The 19,978-nt window shown below is 38.4% G+C and overlaps 1 protein-coding gene across 4 annotated transcripts; it reads right to left on the bottom strand.

Moving 5' to 3' along the window:
- Window positions 1-3,139: 3,139 nt before the first annotated feature.
- Window positions 3,140-18,661, bottom strand: LOC139478177 (peptidyl-prolyl cis-trans isomerase 7-like). Of its 4 annotated transcripts, none has more exons than XM_071260534.1 (6): window positions 18,578-18,661; window positions 12,106-12,185; window positions 9,695-9,832; window positions 7,712-7,818; window positions 6,111-6,302; window positions 3,140-3,373 (listed from the first exon to the last, which is right to left on the bottom strand). In XM_071260534.1, the coding sequence occupies exons 2-6, from the start codon at window positions 12,152-12,154 to the stop codon at window positions 3,341-3,343; spliced, it is 519 nt and encodes a 172-aa protein (XP_071116635.1). In that variant the 5' UTR covers window positions 12,155-12,185; window positions 18,578-18,661; the 3' UTR covers window positions 3,140-3,340. The 4 variants fall into 4 exon arrangements, with proteins under 4 accessions (XP_071116635.1, XP_071116637.1, XP_071116634.1 ...); XM_071260536.1 differs by lacking the exon at window positions 18,578-18,661 and adding an exon at window positions 18,391-18,489; XM_071260533.1 differs by lacking the exon at window positions 18,578-18,661 and adding an exon at window positions 14,460-14,559.
- Between the last annotated feature and the right edge of the window lie 1,317 nt (window positions 18,662-19,978).

Raw genomic sequence — 19,978 nt, 5'->3', positions numbered from 1 at the left:
CAACCAACCACAAAATCTACACTATTTTAGTGGCTACTTATCTAAAACCTGCTTTTAATGGTGATACAAAGTGATTTGTTTCTATTGTCTTACTATATGGTGTAACCTGAACGTTTCCAATTTAATCATGTCAATGCTTCATGCTTTTATACATGTTATGAAAGTTGTAGGTGTTTTCTCTTTGGGACGTATGTATTTATATAATTGCCTTTCTTGAAAGGCATCACCAAATTGTTTTTGGCTGATTTAATATATCCTATATTAGATACTGGTACTGTTTTGCTTCTCTGGTGTTTATTTCGTTGTATCCTCTAGAACATCAAACATGGCCTAGTGAATATATCATTCATTCCAAGCTGTGGGCAGCTCTTGTCCACAGGCGGAGGATGTCATGAAGCATCCAAAACATTTAGAAAATCCATACAAAATAGAGGTTCAAACTGGTGACTACCTGCTCAATAGCTTTGATGCTGTTTGCTTTTCTGTAAAGTGTTACTGAATTTGGAAACATTGGAGACAAAGTCGCGAAATTTAGGGATAAGGCTTGGAAGTCAGTAGACTTCAGCCAGCCACTGACCGGTCATGAATCACCGAACACCACAAAGACAACCTGTTATCATGGTCTGATAGCTTTTTAACATATTTAAATATTGTCTCTTGGCATGCTTTGGGTAAGCAAACCACAAACACTGTGTGGGGAGATCATGAGATCGAGTCAGTCACCTCCTGTTGCCCATTCTGTGACGAGCTTGGCCTGTCCGGCTCGGGACAGACCATTTCATATTCTGGGATAAATTGTCCCAGAACATACTCGAAAAAACCTCACTGTGCTTCAGCAGACTGTCCAAATAGATATTTAAGCTGATTGTTGTAATCAAAAGCATATCTGGTTTTGCATCTGAAGCTGAAAGTAAATAAAGTATCTCGTCCCACCACCACCCCTGTGGCCTGTCCCTTAGTTGTGTTTCCACGGATTGACTGGTGCAGTAAAGTTAATGAGCATCAAACCGTGTGTTGTTATTTTTTTAATTGGTTGTGTGAAATCATGAATGTCTGTGTAGGTAATCAGGCACTAAGGTCCTCGGACACATCACTTCTGGAATCGGCTTTTTGCTTTGTTGTTTTACGCCGCACTGAGCAGTATTCCAGCTATTATGACGGCGGTCTGTAAATAATCGAGTCTGGACCAGACAATCCAGTGATTTACATCATGAACATTGATCCACGCAATTGGGATCGATGACATGCATCAACCCAGTCAGCAAGCCTGTCTGGACTTGGAAAACCCCTCAAGCCCATGCGAGGTGCAGAGTAGCGTCTCGGGCGACACAGAACACGATGTAGGTAGCTTCGGAGCCCCAAAGCTAGTTACAACATGGTGAAGTTGCAGTTACAACATTACCAAAAGCACCACAGCTGGGTAATGGGACACAACTGTCCTTACCATACCTGGTTCTTTAGGTTTTTGTTTGTTTGTTTGTTGTCGTTTAACGCCGCACTGAGCAATATTCCAGCTATATGACGGCGGTCTGTAAATAATCAAGTCTGGACCAGACAATCCAGAGATTGACATCATGAGCATGAATCCACGCAAACCCACAAGCAAGACATCCCACAAGGGCTGCTTGAACATAAGTTGCTTGGGCTTTCACCGCCAAAGATATATGTTGCAAAGTAACAATTCATAACTTCCTGCTACAGTGATCGAGACGTTTTACAGATTCAGTATTCATGAAATATTTCACAAATTTAAAGTTACTATGCTTTACTCATCCTCGATTATCCAGCGTATTATATCTCAAATCTATTATGAGCAAATTTGGTTAAACCAGAGCATCTGTATGATTGTGATAAACACAGGTTAATATCTTTAGTGATCCTTGGATTTGAACTCATGTTCAGTGGGTCCTGGCTCAAGCTCCTCACAGCGATATCCCGTTCGCGGAGCTCTCTATACTATCGCTGCCACCAGTCACAACTCCCTACAGTGATAGATGACCACAACCATGTTTGGAGTTGAACTCGCACCCGAATTACCCTTATGTTTACAAACAAGTGACGCCTGTCGTGACGCCGAATACACTTACCCCTGCTAAATTAGTTTGTTTGTCAATTTGAATTTCTATTTCATTAAAACTATCATTTTATTGATATAGTAAGAATGTAAGGGAGAAGTTGATTGATTTTCCCGTTAGTCTGCAATCTCGAACCAATCTGATTATACAAACAACAAAGTAAATTCATCTGGAAAACATGGTCAGTCATAAACCTTTTCAAAATGAACTATGATGGCATTCCCCAAAACATAAACAAAAGTATGAACGTGACTGCATTTGGGGTTAGAGGGCAAATGTTTAGAGGGCTGGGACTGGTAACGGGTACCTGGGTCGGGTGGGTACTGAGTAGGACCCGGATACCCACAGGACTACCCGGACCCGTGGTTAGTCATGTGATATATTGTTGAACTCTATGGTTACACTACAAGTCACTAATGTTCGCATTTCTTTCTGACTATGCACCCATTCCTTCTGATTTTTCATATGGTTGAATAAAGATATAACTTAAGTCAACTTCAGTGTATGCATCACCAGATCGTTTAATACATGTATCTAAATACGTTTTGCAAATGCTGTGGTAAAAAAAAATCCCAATCAGACATTTTGCATCTCTTGAGACCTACAGTGGGTGCCCGGGTAGGGTCGGGTAATAGGGGGGTGGGTACCCAGGTAATAAATTTGGACTCGTCCCAGCCCTAAATGACCGTGCCCTCACTGGTGCCAGCAAAGTTACCGAGAGTGTAACTAAGGTGTCACGTGTTGGGAAGGAGCTTGGGTCCTGGCACAGCCAGGGGATGCAACTCAATGCTTTGTTTGTTGTTTAACACAATAATATTCCAGATACATGACTGTAGTCGCTATATAGTTGAGTCTGAGACAGATAAACAAGTGGTCGTTATTAGGAACAAAGATCCACACAATGTTGGGGTACACTGATACCAAATCTACCAAGTCCCCGAGCCGGACTACAGATCCTTTTTGACACTGCATGCCACAAACATGTTGTCAGGGACTAATTCTAACTCAAATGTCATGGCTCAATGCAGTCATACAATGTTTAAAAATGACACAAACACACTGTGACAGGTTTAAGCCAATTTACTTTCAATGAAGAACAAAATAATAAGTGCTTGTATAAAAAACAAAAAAATAGGTCAGTGAGTGTGTTATTAAAAATATGAGTTGTGATTCTACTTCGAGCTCAAGATAAACTTGAATGCACCTCATTTGCTCCCTACAACATCAGAACCGCCATTGTTCTTCCTTAGTTGGCATTGACCCCATCACAGCTCTCCACAATCCTGAATCAGACATTTCTGCAAAAGCAACAAGGAGATAAATGAAGACCAGGCAATGGATACATTACAGTACAGTGTACTACATTAAGTAGGGATGTTACAAGGGGTGGTCGGGTAGCCTAGTGGTTAAAGTGTTTGCACGTCATGTCAAAGACCCGGGTTCGATTCCTGACACGGGTGCATTGTGTGAAGCCCATTTCTGGTGTCCCCTGCCGAGATACTACTGGAATATTGCAAAAAGTGGCGTAAAACCATATTCACTCACTCACTCGCGTATTCGGTGAATCGAACCGTATCATTCATGAACTGAATTCCTTATTCGTGGTCACTAGAATCGAATATATATAAATTTGCAGTCATGTGCATTTACATACCCTGACCCTTAAAATATCCATAAGAACATATCATATGCATAGATTTCTTCAAAGACAACACTCTCTTATATTTAATTTGACAGTATTGTAGTCACTGGTCACTGTCACATTTGAACAGACACCAGTACCTGGATAAGTGCAATATATAAATGTATTATAAATTAATAATTAATAAACCATGTCAAATAATTTATTTTGTTATTAGTTCACTGAATATCATAAATAATACATCAACTGTTGACTTGTTATTGCATTCGTGAATAAATATTTGTATTTGTTACCCTATATTCATGATACAAATCATATTCGCCTCAGTGCATTCGTTGCAGCCCTTACATTTACCCTCTGCCACTAGGGTAAGAGAAGTATGGTAAAATGATACTTCATGTCACAAACATAAAGATAAGTTCTGAAGCATAATGCATGTCAGAATGTTGAGATCTGATTGGTTCATGGAATCTTGATTAAATATTACATATCCTGCCTTATTCCTTATACCCCGATAAGAAGAAAACAGGCTGCATATGGATTTCTGAGCAGGACAATAAATCTCTGGTTCACGGAATCTTGATTAAATATAACATAACCTGCCTTATTCTTTATACCCCAATAAGAAGAAAACAGGCTGCACATGGATTTCTGAGCAGGACAATAAATCTCTTGCACCCCACAAAAAAAGCAAACTAGCTGCATGTTGTTTAGATGTCAATGAAAGTTATGTGACACAGCATAATTCACCTCACGTCAAATGAACAGCTGTTTTCTCTTTTCAATTTGTTTAAATAATTTCACAATGGCAGATTGAAACGCATCAGCAAGATAAATTTGTCAGAGCAGGATCACTCGAGGTATAACTGGTCTTGTGTGGCCATTGTAGGGTTTATATCCCCTATAACACCTAAAGTGTGATGCATAAAACCACATAATCCCCAAGTGCAACAGCTACAACTAATTATGTATTTACCTGAAACATGGATCTCAAGAATCTGTTTGTGTAGGTATAATATGTGCTCAGTATTCTTCCATCAACCATGTTAACCTTTTACTATGTAGCGCTATATTGAAGTTTATAAAAGATTCTATTGATTATTGAGTAATACTCCTTACACTACAGCTTGTACAGTGTTAGACAGTGTTTCATTCCTGCAAGTTTGCACACAACACGACAGAAAAGGAATTCACATTTTGACGTTTTTCTTTCTGTATGAGCATGATCACTATTGACAAACAGTGGTACAGCCTGTCAATAGTTGTATCAATGTATTCCATTGAACTATTGAACTGGATCTAACACCACAAAGAATGGTATTTTAGTTATATTCCTGCATTTCAGTTTAAAATGGAAAGCCTGAATGGAAAGCAGGTCTTCAACATAAACCATATGAGTACGGTGTCAACCATCTTCCCGAGGCAAGAGAGTTAACTGACTTTAAAAGTCCAGTTTCCACCCTTGCCGAACTAGGCTGGAATTACTGGGCTCAATCGTAGCGCCACCAGTGGCTATTACCAGTTATGTTCTAAGCCTCTCCCATGGACCAATCAGATTCCACCTCTCATATCACTTGCATTTGCTTCACACAAAATGGTGGCGCCCAGTCAGGACGATCTGATCAATGATCTAGATCTTGTGATAAAACGGGTCTTACATCGTGAAATGCATCAAATCACGTGTGCACCTTGATTAAAAACGTGAAAAGGTTTTGAAAATATCTGCTGACAACGAGTTGGCGGTGCACATGCTTTGCAAATCCTGCAATCGACCGAAATCTGCAAGACAGTTTACCAACCGGATTTCGATTTCGGTGCACGATTTTGATTGGACTATGCATAGACTCGTTAGTCCAGCCAAAATGTAACTCCATAATACCTGCCTAGTTCGGCAAGGGTGGTTAAGTCAGTTAACTCTCTTGCCTCAGGAAGATGGGTGTCAACAAACAAAGAATCATAATGCGGGCAAATCTGGGTATTGAGAATCTGACAAAGGTTTCTTGCACAACCAAAGGACACAACTCTGCACAGCAAATTGCATTACCTCAGACCAGTTGGCCACTACTACATTTGAAAACAAGGATTGTTGTTTGTTGTTTTATGCCTGACTGAGCAGTATTCCAGCTTTATGACGACAGTCTGTAAATAATCTGAACCTGACAATCCAGTGATTGATATCATGATCATCGATCCACGCAATTGGGATGCGAGGGCATGCATCAACCAAGTCAGCGAGTCTGACCACCCAATCCCGTTAGTCGCCTCTTAGGACAAGTATAGTCGCCTTTTACGGCAAGCATGGGTTGGTGAAGACCTATACTAACAAGGACCAAGATCTTTTACTGGCAATGGTGTTTCCATGACTGAAGGTACATCCATAGCATCCACATTACCTTTAAAGGAGCATCCCCTCTGTCCACCTTAACATTCTCCAGCTGCTTGACAAATTCCATCCCCTCCACCACTTGGCCAAACACCACATGCTTCTTGTCCAACCAGCTTGTGACAACGGTTGTAATGAAAAACTGTGAACCATTGGTGTTGGGTCCACAGTTAGCCATGCTTAGTAGTCCTGGTTTTTCGTGCTGCAAGGAAAGTGAGTGAGTGAGTGAGTTTGGTTTAACACCGCTTTTAGCAATATTCCAGCAATATCACGGTGGGGGACGCCAGAAATGGGCTTCACACATTGTACCCATGTCGGGAATTGAAACCGAGTCTTTGGCGAGACGAGCGAACGCTTTAACCACTAGGCTACCTGACCGCCCCCTGAAAGGAAAGACACATGGGGGCGCGGTGTTACTAAGGTCATTTTCATTAGTTGTTTACAGATTTTTTTCTTTCAAATCCTGAAGTCGGTGGTCGAACAAAAAAAAAAAAAGCACTTTCAATTTTGTTTTTAGCTTTTGTGTAAACATATGGTCAGTAGGTATTAGACATACTGATGGCCAAGGTCCAGAACAATTGTGTTAACATGCTGTTGAGACATGCATAAAAACGATTTGTGATATATTTTATTGCTAAATGGGATTTTCAGAGTTGGTGGTATTAAAAAAATCTCTCAATTCAGAATTCTAACTTTCTCATCTTTCCTGAATTTTACCATCGGCGGACCCGTAAACCAATTAATACAATAAATGCCTAAGGACGTTTTGTTTTGTTTTATTTGTTGTTTAAAGCCACACTCAAAAATATTCCAGCTATATGATGGCGGCCTGTAAATAATCGAGTCTGGACCAGACAGTCCAGTGATTGACATCATAAGCATCGATCTACACAATAGGTATAGGATGACATGCTTCAACCAAGTCACTGAGCCTGACCACCCGATACCGTTAGTCGCCTCTTACAACAAGCATGGGTTGCAGAAGACCAATTTTAACCCGGATTTCACAGGTGAGACAAGCATGGGTGGATGAAGACAACTTATCTTCACAAGTTCCTTAGGATGTAAAATGATTGAAATATCAATGTATGAACAACGGTAACTGTAAACTCAATTGCACGGTCAACCCCTCATCCTGGTGAGTTACTTCAGTCACCATGGTGACAGTCAACTACATTTCTCAGTGATCCACCTGTTGGTCAGTTATTACACTACAGCAACCATGGCTCATGGTAATAGCCCTGCTGGGTCAGTGAGTGAGTGAGTATGGTCTTACGCCGCTCTTAGCAATATTCCAGCAATATCACAGCGGGGGACACCAGATATGGGCTTCACACATTGTATTGTCGGGATTCGAACCTGGGTCTTCGGCGTGACAAGCAAACGCTTTAACCACTAGGCTACCCAACACCTCTGCTGGGTCAGACACCATCAGTCATATTCAACCAGTCCACGGCTCAAGTCAGACTAGTGCTTTATGTAAAATAGAGTGCTCTTGATTTTCTCCAGTTATGGATCAATGGACGTGAGGCTGTGTCTATCCCTGACTACTTGTTAATCAGTATCAGTGAAATAACAGCATCCATTGGGACCCTGAATGCAGACAGTCACCATCAGGGTAAAGTTTTCATCCTTGAATGTCTCTCCGTAGATACTTTCTCCTCCAGTTCCATCGCCCTTAGTGAAGTCTCCACCTTGGATCATGAAGTCCTTGATAACTGAAGACAAAGTAGTGGCACATATGAGGAAGGGAATACGACAACTCAGTACACAAACATGATGGAACAAACACACACATATTAACCTGTTTATTTCAGGGCAGATCTTGAACATGTTGAATCAAAAATCTGAAAACTATATCAGTGTTACTTCTTTGAGAGGCATTTAGAAGTTGGAGTACTAAGTAAGGATACAATATATCGATGAACAACTTCTTTTACTTCAAAATCAGGAAACTACAAGACGCCATCAACATCAAAAGACTTCAACCATCAATCAACCATGACCAAGGCTATTACATATAACCCCCGCGTAACATCAACTTATCAAAGACCCCAATCAGTCCTAATCCTTTTGTTTCAATACTGGCTTCATGCTTTTTTTTATATTACTGGCTTCACTGGTCAATATGTTTACCCATTTGTGTACGTAACGAGCTTCTCCACTTCAGTATAACTACATCTTAAATCTACTCCACTGTATAAACACTGCCTCCTTCCTGTATATATACTTGTCAACCATACCCTGTACATCACTTGCGTGATAATGGTGTCAAAACCTACATCAAAACGTCGCTTCTCATTGTAATAAAGAAGTTGTTCATCCATATATTGTATCCATAATCCTTGCTTAATATATCAGCGTATATACCATCTAAACCATAACAAAACTAGTGAGTTGTTTGCTGACTCAAAAATGGAAGCAGTCCCATACTCCCCTTTTCCCCCCGAATGCCCCAAAACTTTCCGATCAGAAACATGTATCTTGAACAATTTGGACAAATTATATGACAGGAAACCTCTCCATTATCTGTCTATATTCATATTTGATCCCTATTCATGCTAATGTTGTCTCAAGTAGCACAAGTACCACACATTAATCCATGTCTTTCATTTCATAATCATTCAAAGATGCTTCGTCTTTTCAGGAATTAAATAATTTCCCATATTTTGAAAATAAGGTTCCTGGTAACTTTGACCATGATCAAAGGTCACCAAGAATCTTCTAAAAATAAGATCTGACCCTAGAAATCATTATATAAATTTTCATTAATTCTGAACATAATCATGATAATACTCAACAATGTGACTGTGCTTTCCTCCGTTTGATCATTGAGCCCGACTAACACATTGTTTGTTTGTTGTTTAACGCACACTCAGCAATATTCCAGCTATATGACAGCATTCAGTAAATAATCCAGTCTGGACCAGACAATCCAGTGATTGACATCATGAGCATCATTCCACGCAATTGGGATGCGATGACATGCATTAACCAAGTCAGGGAGTCTGACCACTCGGTCCCGTAAGTCGCCTTTTACGGCAAGCATGGGTTGCTGAAGACATATTCTACCTCGAATTGCAAGTAACATAAACATGTTATGTGTGATAATTAGATAGAAATGTTTAAACAAAGTATTTTCATAATGATTTATGAATTTCAGATGTACACATATCACTATATATGAGTGTGACAAAGATATTGGTTCTTCCAAAAGTTTGTTAACATCTACCTAATTATTACGTATATCTTAGAGTTTGCTTCCCTTTGATCAATGTGACTGACTGACACACACCTTTAGTTTAATAATTTACAGTTAGGAATGTTTAAAAAAATATTTTCATAATTATTAATGTATTTCGTACCTACACGTATCATATACATTTGTGGGACAAGATAAGATTTCTTTTAAAAGTTTGTTTACATCTTTCAAACTAGTACTCATCACCATGTAACCGTCTTAAAACCAAAAACATATGAAGAATGGCGCATGGCACAGGGCAATAAAAGATTATGGACAGGCATGCCATGACACCTGATAGTTGGGCTTTGCTAAGGTGAGCTACCCATCAAGGGTTTGTGCAGTATACTTACTTCTATGGAACACGCATCCCTTGAAATGGAGGGGTTTACCGCCCTTAGTCGTCCCTTTTTCTCCAGTGCAGAGAGCTCTAAAGTTCTCGGCTGTTTTAGGTACTTTGTCCTTATATAGCTCAAACACCACACGGCCAACTGAAACAGACACAAATCATTTATATATTCATTATTCACAGCTGCAGAAATGTAACAATCATCCTTACAATCCAATAAAATGCCATAAAAAGAGACTATGATTGTCGTAGCCTCGACTAACGGTTTCGGGTGGTCAGGCTCGCCGACTTGGTTAATGCATTTCATCGTATCCCAATTGCGTGGATCGATGCTCATGATGTCAGTCAGTGGATTGTCTGGTCTAGACTCGATTATTTACAGACCGCTGTCATATAGTTGGAATTTTGCCGGGTGTGGCGTTAACAAACAAACAAACATAATGTGGGAGGAAAGCCTGAAGTGATGCAGGTCTAAGACGTTTACCACTTTGGTGAAACCCACGAGCAGGTGTATAGTGCTGGCAAACCCAGAAACATAATTGCGTCAAACTAGGATTCAATCTCACAATCATAGGTTTAGGGCATGCCTAAGTGACGCAACTCTGCGTGGCGACCTAGATGACTGGGCTGTCTGTTCCGCCAAAGAATGGTGACCAATAAAATAAATAAACTGGAATCCCCACAGTGTGATAGGCTTTATGAAATTACTGGCTCAGTGGATGTAACCTAGAACTGTAGATTCAAAGATATAGGCTGGGGTCCATCTTTAAACTGCAGTCTCATAAACAGCCAGATCACCATTTCTAAATTACAAAGAGTGGGTAGGGAAACCAGAAACACACATATTTATATCTTTTGGCCCATATTCTGTCACTGTTGGGATGCAGAAATGGTGTAAGTGCGTTTAGGAATGAAAGCTGCTATTTCATCATTAGATGCCACCTAAAAAATAAATTTCTGTACATAATCATTTTAAAAAATCAGTACACAGTGGAAAGCTTCACAATCTTCTAGTGCAAGCACTTGTAGTTACAGTTGAGGAATTCCATATCATTTCCTTAACAATCAGCCTGAGAGCATGTGCAATATCACGTCACTGAACATGCTGAAGGGGTACGCTTCATAGCACAGCAAACCACAAGATTTGAGATTGTTTTGGCTAATTTTGACTACATCTTGAAGAGCAAACAAGATGAGTGAAACTTGTATATGATGTTATATAATAAATAAGATATATATAAACAAGCAAACACGGATAAATCCTGAATGACCCTTCCCATGACAGACAGACAGACAAAAGGATGGTATGCTACATTATCGCGGTAGTTCATTTATAATGGATGGTCACGGCGAACGCTTACAAGCCTATTAAATGTGTCATATGCAAAATGTTACATGTTCTTGGCTCAACTTTTATGACACATCAATTAGGATTGATCGATGCTGATTTTTGAGTTCGGTAAACAAAGTATGTGTCATTAGCGACTCAAAGGTGGGCAACTCATGGTATGGCTATTTTGTTGTGTGATACATGTGGATTATGTTTGTTTGTTGTTAACGCCGCACTCAGCAATATTCCAGCTATATGAAGATGTTCTGTTAGTAATCGAGTCTGGACCAGACAATCCAGTCATTGACAACAGGAGCATCGATCAAGAATTATGCATAATCACTATGCATATGACCTAGGTTGGGTCAAGGGACTCTGTTTAAACAAATCTAATCAATTTTGAATGTAGGTCAAAAACATTCCAGAAACTATCATAAAAAAGTTAACGTCGGTTTTTAGTCGTGACTTACCGCAACGAGTCCTGTAATCGGTCATGCGGTGAAATATTATGCTTAGATTTGTACAAGTAAACAGTCGACAGGGTGTGTGGATAAGAGATTTACTGATACCGCGATAACATGGAGCCCGCAATAGTATAGAGTCTTATAGCTAAAATGGATGGAACTATCATTAAACTGCCCACATGTTATCAAAGATGAGTGGGCCACTGTAACATGATAATGCTCCCCATATTGCTTAAAGATGGGCCATTATCATGCCCATTGTTAGGTGATGTCATAGGATAGGGATAGGTGACGTCACATTTAATAGTGACGTCATCTGTCATCTATGACGTTTCCATATTTGTAAAAGTGGGTCAGTGACATTCGTGTTGATTGCAGTAAATGTTTCAAAACCAATATTGTTGTTTCTTTTTATTTGATAACAAATTCATCCAGTTTACCTATAATAACAGTAACGCTATTTTTCAGGGCATTATCATTTGCAGAAGCTCTCTGTCTTTTCAACTGCCTTTCTTCGTTGGGCAGTTAGTGGAACACTTCGGGCTTCTGCAAATGACAATGCCCTGAAAAATAGCGTTACCCTTACAATACTATATTATGAAGAACAATGTGATCACTTACCAACAACGCCACCTATGCTTATATCAAAGAAGACACGTGGGTTGCCCATCTTTAATCTGTTGTGGATAAAAATTCAGTACCTGCAACATAGAAAAACAAAGATTTATTCAACTGGTGATAATAAAAAATATATCCTGCTGTGTATCATACCTGTCAAGCTCACACGCACAGTTGAGAAATTCGGCCTACCTTTAGGATACAGTACCACAAACTTTTCACACACTGATCATACCCTATGACGTAATTTGTAGTATTTTGTTGCCAGTTACACTGGCGAAACAATGCCCTGTGACATCAGGGGTCATCGGGTGTGCATGAGCTCCTCCCAGTGATCTATCATCTCTACAAGAAATACAATTGAATACGCCAAGCAGTGTGGAGAGTTTTGAATATTTGTTTACAAAATATAGCCTGCGGCGGCGCATTTTATAGCAAGCGCTAGTTTTACGAAAGCACTTTTATTTTTTATATATCCTTTATTTCGTTTTTCTTGTAATTCAAGTGGCTAAAATAGTTATAAATGGGAACTAATATACATATATTATTTTTTCGGTTCATTAATTTTCATTATTATGCACAAGAACGCAGTTTATTAGGGATATTATTTTGGCGCTGAACACATCCAAATATCGCTAGTGTTAGGGTAGGTTACCCCAAACTCTATCCTTAGCCCTTGGATCCCCTTTACAATCAATCACCCCTTTACGATCATTAGGGTTAGGTACCCGTTTAGTGGCTATTAGATTACCCAAACTCTGTCCTTAGCCCTTGGATCCCCTTTACGGTCAATCATCCCTTTACGATCATTAGGGTTAGGTACCCTTTTAGTGGCTATTATAGATTTTATAGCGGCTCCTAATATTCTTCACACAAAAACGTCGAGTAAAAAGTATGAAATGGTTTTGAGTCGAATACTTTGACTACTGGAAACTGTCCTGGAACATTCACACAAGCCACTTTCACCGGCTACATTTTTTCAGTAGTGATTCAAAAGCGAACTCACTGTTGTGTCGTAACTAGTCATGCTTATTCCTCCCTCATTCCTTATTGTTATCCACATCATCCTTACAGTGTTCCCTACCACACTTTTCTGTCACAAAAATCACCATATCATTCATGTGTACTCGCGAGTTCGACGTCCGACGCCTGGAGCTGTTTTCAATTTGCGGCATATCGGCTCATTCTTCACCAATCGGAATCGTGTAGATTACGGAATGGGACGAGTGTGCCAAATGGCATCGGGATCATTCGTAAGTGTCCGTAGACTAAAGTCACGAGACACCATGCCTACCCGTAACCTTCATAAGTGTCTGTCACCTATTCGACCGCTTTTGTTCAGTTCCGTGACGTCATAGGCATGACTAAGTAAATTTGCACTAAGTTTAACAGTGTGGACGTAGCTCAGTCGGTTAGCTGTCATTCTAACAATCCGAAGGTCGCGGGTTTGCGTCCGACAGATTCTCACAAAAACTGGTTGCTTGTCTTGAGACGTGTGACCTACGGCAGAGATCGTCCTCACGAGAAGTTGTGGTACTGTATTCTAAAGGTGCTCCAGAAATTCTCATGAATTCATATAAAACGTAGATAAAAATATATTGAAATGCTTTTTTCTTTCGATTTATCACGATAGCAACCAACATGGCGAGAAAAATGATTCAAACCGTTGGGGGGGGGGGGTTTGCTTAGCCCTGGACACAGCGGGGCTTGCGGACACAGCGGGGCTTGCACCCTGGCTTATCACTCATTTAGACATCCAGGGGTTGACAGCCATGTGTGTATTATCCCCACCGAGGCTAGTATTGAATACGACTACTTTATAAACATTATGTACCAATGTGAACTATTAGATGTATACACAAATCTAAAACACTTTATTAAACAAAATCAACACAAATCCTTGGACATTAGGCTACACAGCCCAGTCGCTAAAGAAAGTCTTGTCGAGAGTTGGCATCCGGAGAAACCGGTTTTTACAGGACTGCGCTGCGTCTATACATGCTACAAGAGAGAAAAATCTATATATCAAACTGGATGATCCGAGTCCCAGCACATAAAGGATCATGGAGTATCAAGGCCCATGCCTGAACAACATTCAACTCTTAACTACAATGCTCAATTTACTAGTGAAGAATTTCAAAAAATATCGACAAATGGTTTGTCAGTGAGGCGAAATAGCCATGCCATGCACGTGCACAATTGTTGGATCGGAACATGTATTTTCGCGGTAGACATTTCGAAGACAGTAACCGGTACATACAAACTCCGTCAATCGGAACGTTTATGACAATAGCAATACCGACGATAGACAAAATATCCACCTTCTTGATACTATTTTCAAAGGTATTAGTACTGACCTACGGATGCAATGGCTGAAACAAGACAGATACTGTTAGTCGGCGTCGGATGGGATCCTTCTTTTCGCTTCGGTGAAAAATTCAAAAGTTTGGAATCGAAATTTAACGAACTGATATCTCCAATAATATGATCCTTAGGCAGGTTATGCTCAGTTAAATTTAATAAACTGGTTTGATGTCACAACAAATTGTAATTTAACACGCCCGAGTATATGTTTGTGATGATATCATGCGTAAAGCTTTCGCTTGGATTTTTTGTTTTGCTTTCTTGCTGTCTGTGATGTGTTTGTTTGTTTGTTTACGCCGCACTCAGCAATATTCCAGCTATATCACGGCGGTCTGTAAATAATCGAGTCTGGACCAGGTGAAACCGTCCACTGTGAAACTACTTGAAACTAAAGCCTTTCATGCAGAGGAAACAAATATTCTGGATTCAAGAGGATTATGTCGGACTGATACCCACTTCGACATACTAGATCTATTTTTCATATTTTGTATTACGGAGCAACCATTTAGTTTCTGGGTGGGGTTCGAAAACAAAATCTAGACAACGTTTTACAGAAATACATTAATTTTTTACATATTCATCGTACTTTACGAAACGAAATCATGTGCCCATTTTTGCTGCAGACAGGTGTCCAAATAAGTAAGTTCGTTGTTTCTATTTACTTTTGGACTGGTAATTTATTATGGGGGATGGTTGGATAGTGGGCGGTGTCCTGCATGAAATAAAATAATAGAAACATGTAAACATTATTTAGGGACTGTTCATTTATTATGGGGGGAGGGGTCATGAAAATATGTTAGATTTATTTATTAAATCTATCTATCCATGCATCCATCCATTTATTTTATTCATATATTTATTCATTCAGAAATAAATCGAGACCCTCACTTGAAGACAAGTTTAATCAATGTTTTGCGGTGGAGCTGATACCTTTCAGAAGCGACTTGGAAGTACTAAACAGATTCCCGGAATGGCGGCTATTGTTTCATAATAATTGCGGGAAAAAACACAACGTTACCATTTCCCCCGCCATTGAGCACATTAGAATTTTGTTTGTTCATGTGGTAGTGAATGTAAACTATAACAAAAACGTGTCCTATAAAGCCTTAAGAAGAGATAGGTACTCGGGTCGCTTTATGTCATCAGAAAAAAATGATAAAATGTGTATTCACAAAGACCCCTTCTCTGGAAAAGAGTAATGTGTGGCAACAGTTCTCTAACTCAGTCTTGATAATCATCTCTTACATAAGCTAACTTCAGTAGTCTCTGAGAAACCTTGCTCCCACGGCAGACACTATGCACTTTGTCAAATACAAATTTTCGAACTTACTCTTGACAAGTATCTCTTAGATAGACACACAAACTTTCATTCATGTTACGTTCGTAGTTTCTGAGAAAATTTATCCATATTGCAGACCCAAAACTCGATAAAACATAAATTAAGACACCAATTTTCGAAGTCCTTTACGATCATGACCAGTAATATCAGTGAGTAAATTTCATTTACCTAACTTGAACAGCTTTTGAGAAAATGTGTCCTCTTTGAGAAGCGGACGGACGGATAAACTCCGTTCGCCTCATGGCGATTCCTATTCATTTGTGTATTTGTCCTATTACTGAAAAGAATGTGACAGTATGTTTGATATTTTTTAAATGCGTTGAAATATACTAATATATTTGCTGTCATCGGCTCATTACTATACGTCCTCGGGTAGATTATCTACAAAGCATCAAGGTATCTAGAATTGAGGTGGTAAGGGTATTTTGTTTCCAATGCAGACCTACGTTGCCCTATGAAATTGAAACCAAACGATCAGAGGTTTCAAATCTCAGTAGCACCTCTGATTAAAATAGCTGTATTGATAGCCGCGCCCTCGCGGAAGCTAATATTTATAGAAAATAACTTCTTTCTCAATCATTGTTGGTAGGCAACTTGAAATAAAAAAACAATAAATATTTTTGAGTTTTTTTCTGTTGATTTTTTTTACGGTTTGCACAGTCCATCGCTTTTCAAAAATGTGATGAATAATTGGTGAATTGAGTTCTATAACCATATATATTTGCTGTGTACATCGACATATAGCAGTATTTTGTGAGCTCCTTCAGTATGGTATCGAATTCACGTGTTTTTTTCTGAATGTTTTTGTGAATTATAACACAATTGCACATAATTAACAACAAACAAAACATAATTAACAGGTTAACAGGTTCAGAATTCGATAGTGTGGTTTATTCGAGAACAATCTTTTTATCCAGTTGAACTATAACCTGTGCCCTTTATAAAACCAATTTTCGAACTGCCCCCAGAGGGAGTTCCCACTATAACAATACCTGAATAAATGTTCAACAGTTTCGATTAAGTCAGGTGAGTAGCTACATAAATTGTTGTCAACGTATCTCATTTTACATTGTAACGTATTTGTTTGGTAAAGTATGATGGTTAATTTGATATTGAAACCTTTGCAATCGTATTTGTAAGGCACTTAAATGGATAGAAATCATATTTGCATTTGCCTGTTTCTGTTATTTACTTTTCTAATATCGATTCCCATTGTGTAAAGTGATGTTTTAACACTCGCTATCTAATAATATTGCGTAATAGTAATCACTGCCTTTTTGGTGAAGTAGATGATAGATGGAAAATGGCAGGATAAGCTCATCTCATTTCTTACTGAATGTTATACAAGCCTTTCTGTATGTTACATTTTCGTAAACGTTGTGATATTGAGACACATTTATTCGAAAACCCTTCAGCGTGCCGGTTAAGTAATGTTGTCGTCGCAACAACAAAAAAGGCTTTTATAAAAGCTTTCTCAAAGTCTACCAGTAATAATAAATCTGGGATTTCAAAAAAAAAATCTGTATATTCTATGAGATGATAAATTTGACGTGTTAATATATCTTCCCAACATAAATCCTTTTTGACCTCATTTATATATAATCTCTATCAAGTAAAAATATTTAGGAGACCATCTCGGAATTAACAGGCGGCACATGAGGTGCAGTTTTACATAAGCTGCTGCCAATAAAAATTGTACACGTTCTTCAAGAAATGACTACCTACCCACAGCATTTGATCGCAATACCTAAATGGAACTTTTTGACTTATACTTTCTCAGATTCTTCATGGCTCAATATTTGGACAGTTATTTAGTGACATTGATGGGAAAAAAATATTTTTAATATGAAATAGGTATTGTTAAAATGGTATTGCTTGGGTAAGATTTAAACGCTAAGACTGGATATTTATGTTAATCAACTTATTCCTAATCAGGAAACCTAGGAAATCAAAGAATCTAAGTAACCAATCAGATCTGAGAAAAAATTCAAACTGGATATACAAAAAATAATATCCTGCTGTGTATTATCCCCCGTGAAAATTGCTTCATAAATCATGTACAAATGTGAATAGTTAGATGTATACACAACAATAAAATATAAAACAATTTTTTAAACAAAATCAACACATACATCCCTCGGACATCTCATTCCAATGACACAAAGACTATCTTGTTGAGAGTTGGTATACGGGAAAACCAGTCTAACATATACAGAAACCCCGTCATCGCCTTATCACTACCGCATATGACCACAGGCTTGGACTTAATAATATTGGATCATAGTATTATTCATTTGTCGACGTTGTATCAATAAGTTCGGACTGTGCTGTTACCTGTAGAAGCAGATAACCTGCGTCCTATACTTGCGACAAGTGAAAAGATTTAAATTATCAAAATGGATGATCGAGTCCCGGCAGATAAAGGTTCGTGGAGTAACAAGCCCATGCCTGAACAGCATTCAACTCTTAACTACAATGCTGAGTTTACTAGTGAGGAATTTAAGAAAATAGCGTACGGCCTCATACCCCAGGCGATGGAAGATAAATGGTTTATCTACATGGGGGAAAACAAAAATACGCTATACCTGCACAGAAGTTGGACTGGAATATGTATTTTCGAAGTGGACTTCGTAAAGACAGAAACCGGTACGTACAAAGTTCAGCGCGTGCTTGTCAACCGGAATATGGAAGATTATACGAATACCGACGACAGACAAGATATCGAACTTCTGGATATGCTTATCAAATGGTGTATATAGTATATCTACTGACCTAATGGATGAAATATGGAGTGCTGAACACGACCAAAACATAGCCTGGTTCCCTGGATATGCTGCGCTGGCGCTACACAGTACAGTTCAGGCACATAGACTTGCACAAGGCTCGAAAATCCGGTCCTATTTTTCAGGCAATAATAAATTAATGAAAATTTAAGAAAAAATATACCTTGCCTGAGTGAATCAGTCAATATTCACATTGACTAAAATTTTCAGTCAATATAAATATTGGGCCTGTTTATAGACACTGACTGTAACATATGTAAGTATAATCTGTTATATGCAAAAACAAATAACATAAATAAATCCATTTATCTACATGGAATGATTGTGGGGTTCAATTTGCATTTATTTAATCATCAGAAGATTTGATGATTAACTTTCTAAATTCATAATTGCTATATGATAATAATATCTACAAAAATATACTTTATATTACAGGTGTCTTGAAATACCATGAAATACTGTTGAATGAAAATCAGGATACTTAGATACATAAGGATAGTGTGTTGGTATGTATGGGAAATAATTTGTCAACATTTAAATAAGTATAATGTTACTAAAACAAGAAGATAAAACAATGATTTACATCTATTTATGCATCATACACATTTTGTGGGGTAGTCAGTATGATTTGTTGTTTGTTGGGACAAATCTCTGTAATTTACTACTATTTTAAGATCATGAGTATCAGAATTCGGTAAGAAATGATGGATCAACTAATTAACACCTGTGATGACTCAGAGCACTTAATGGTGGGACACATGTTATAAGGGGCAGAATAATATGGGTAAATCTCTTTTTTCAAAGTATAATGACTAGTATGTATACTGCAACTGAGTAACTGAGTGCTTAATAGATGCATGGTGGATTTTCATTTGGCCTATTCTAAAGAATAATATAAATTTAAATATTCAGATGCAACTTTAATTTTGATATAAAAAGTAACATTTAAAATCGTTTTTTTTATTATTTTGAAAGTTATTTCTTCTTAAAGTATTTGTAAAGGCACGGATGTATACTTACTATATAGGTCATTGGTAAAGGCCTGTCAAAGATGTCTGTGTGCTGCAAAGGTAGGCATATCACTAATTTTATTAAATTGAAGTCCATGGTAGTATTTGTTGAGATTTGAATGCTTGAATTGTTGTGGGAAATAACACAAAGGATGATGAATAAAATGAGTTTGCATTATTTCATCGATGCAATATGTTAGCCCTGACTGACAAAATGCCTGGCTGTTTTCTGACGTAGAAAATACCGTGGCAATATACCGTTTTTCATGACGTTTTTCCCGCTATCTTCCACAGTGACAATTCGTCTTGTAGTTGAAGACTCAACAAATGTTGATATTATAAACTAATAATCACTACAAAATATGTGGTAGTTAAAAATA

The sequence above is a fragment of the Haliotis cracherodii genome, unplaced genomic scaffold (genome assembly GCF_022045235.1).
Source record: "Haliotis cracherodii isolate W230 unplaced genomic scaffold, xgHalCrac1.p SCAF_4, whole genome shotgun sequence".
Lineage (NCBI taxonomy): Eukaryota > Metazoa > Mollusca > Gastropoda > Lepetellida > Haliotidae > Haliotis > Haliotis cracherodii.
Note: the sequence above shows the minus strand (reverse complement) of the source record. Positions and strands in the feature narration are given on the sequence as shown.

Coding starts and splice junctions, on each gene's coding strand:
- LOC139478177 (XM_071260534.1), bottom strand. CDS start 12,154: ATGGGCAACCCACGTGTCTTCTTTGATATAAGCATAGGTGGCGTTGTT. Junction 9,833..12,105: donor AAGCATAGGTGGCGTTGTTG/GTAAGTGATCAC, acceptor TGTCTGTTTCAG/TTGGCCGTGTGGTGTTTGAG. Junction 3,374..6,110: donor GAGGGGATGCTCCTTTAAAG/GTAATGTGGATG, acceptor TTGCTTTTGCAG/AAATGTCTGATTCAGGATTG.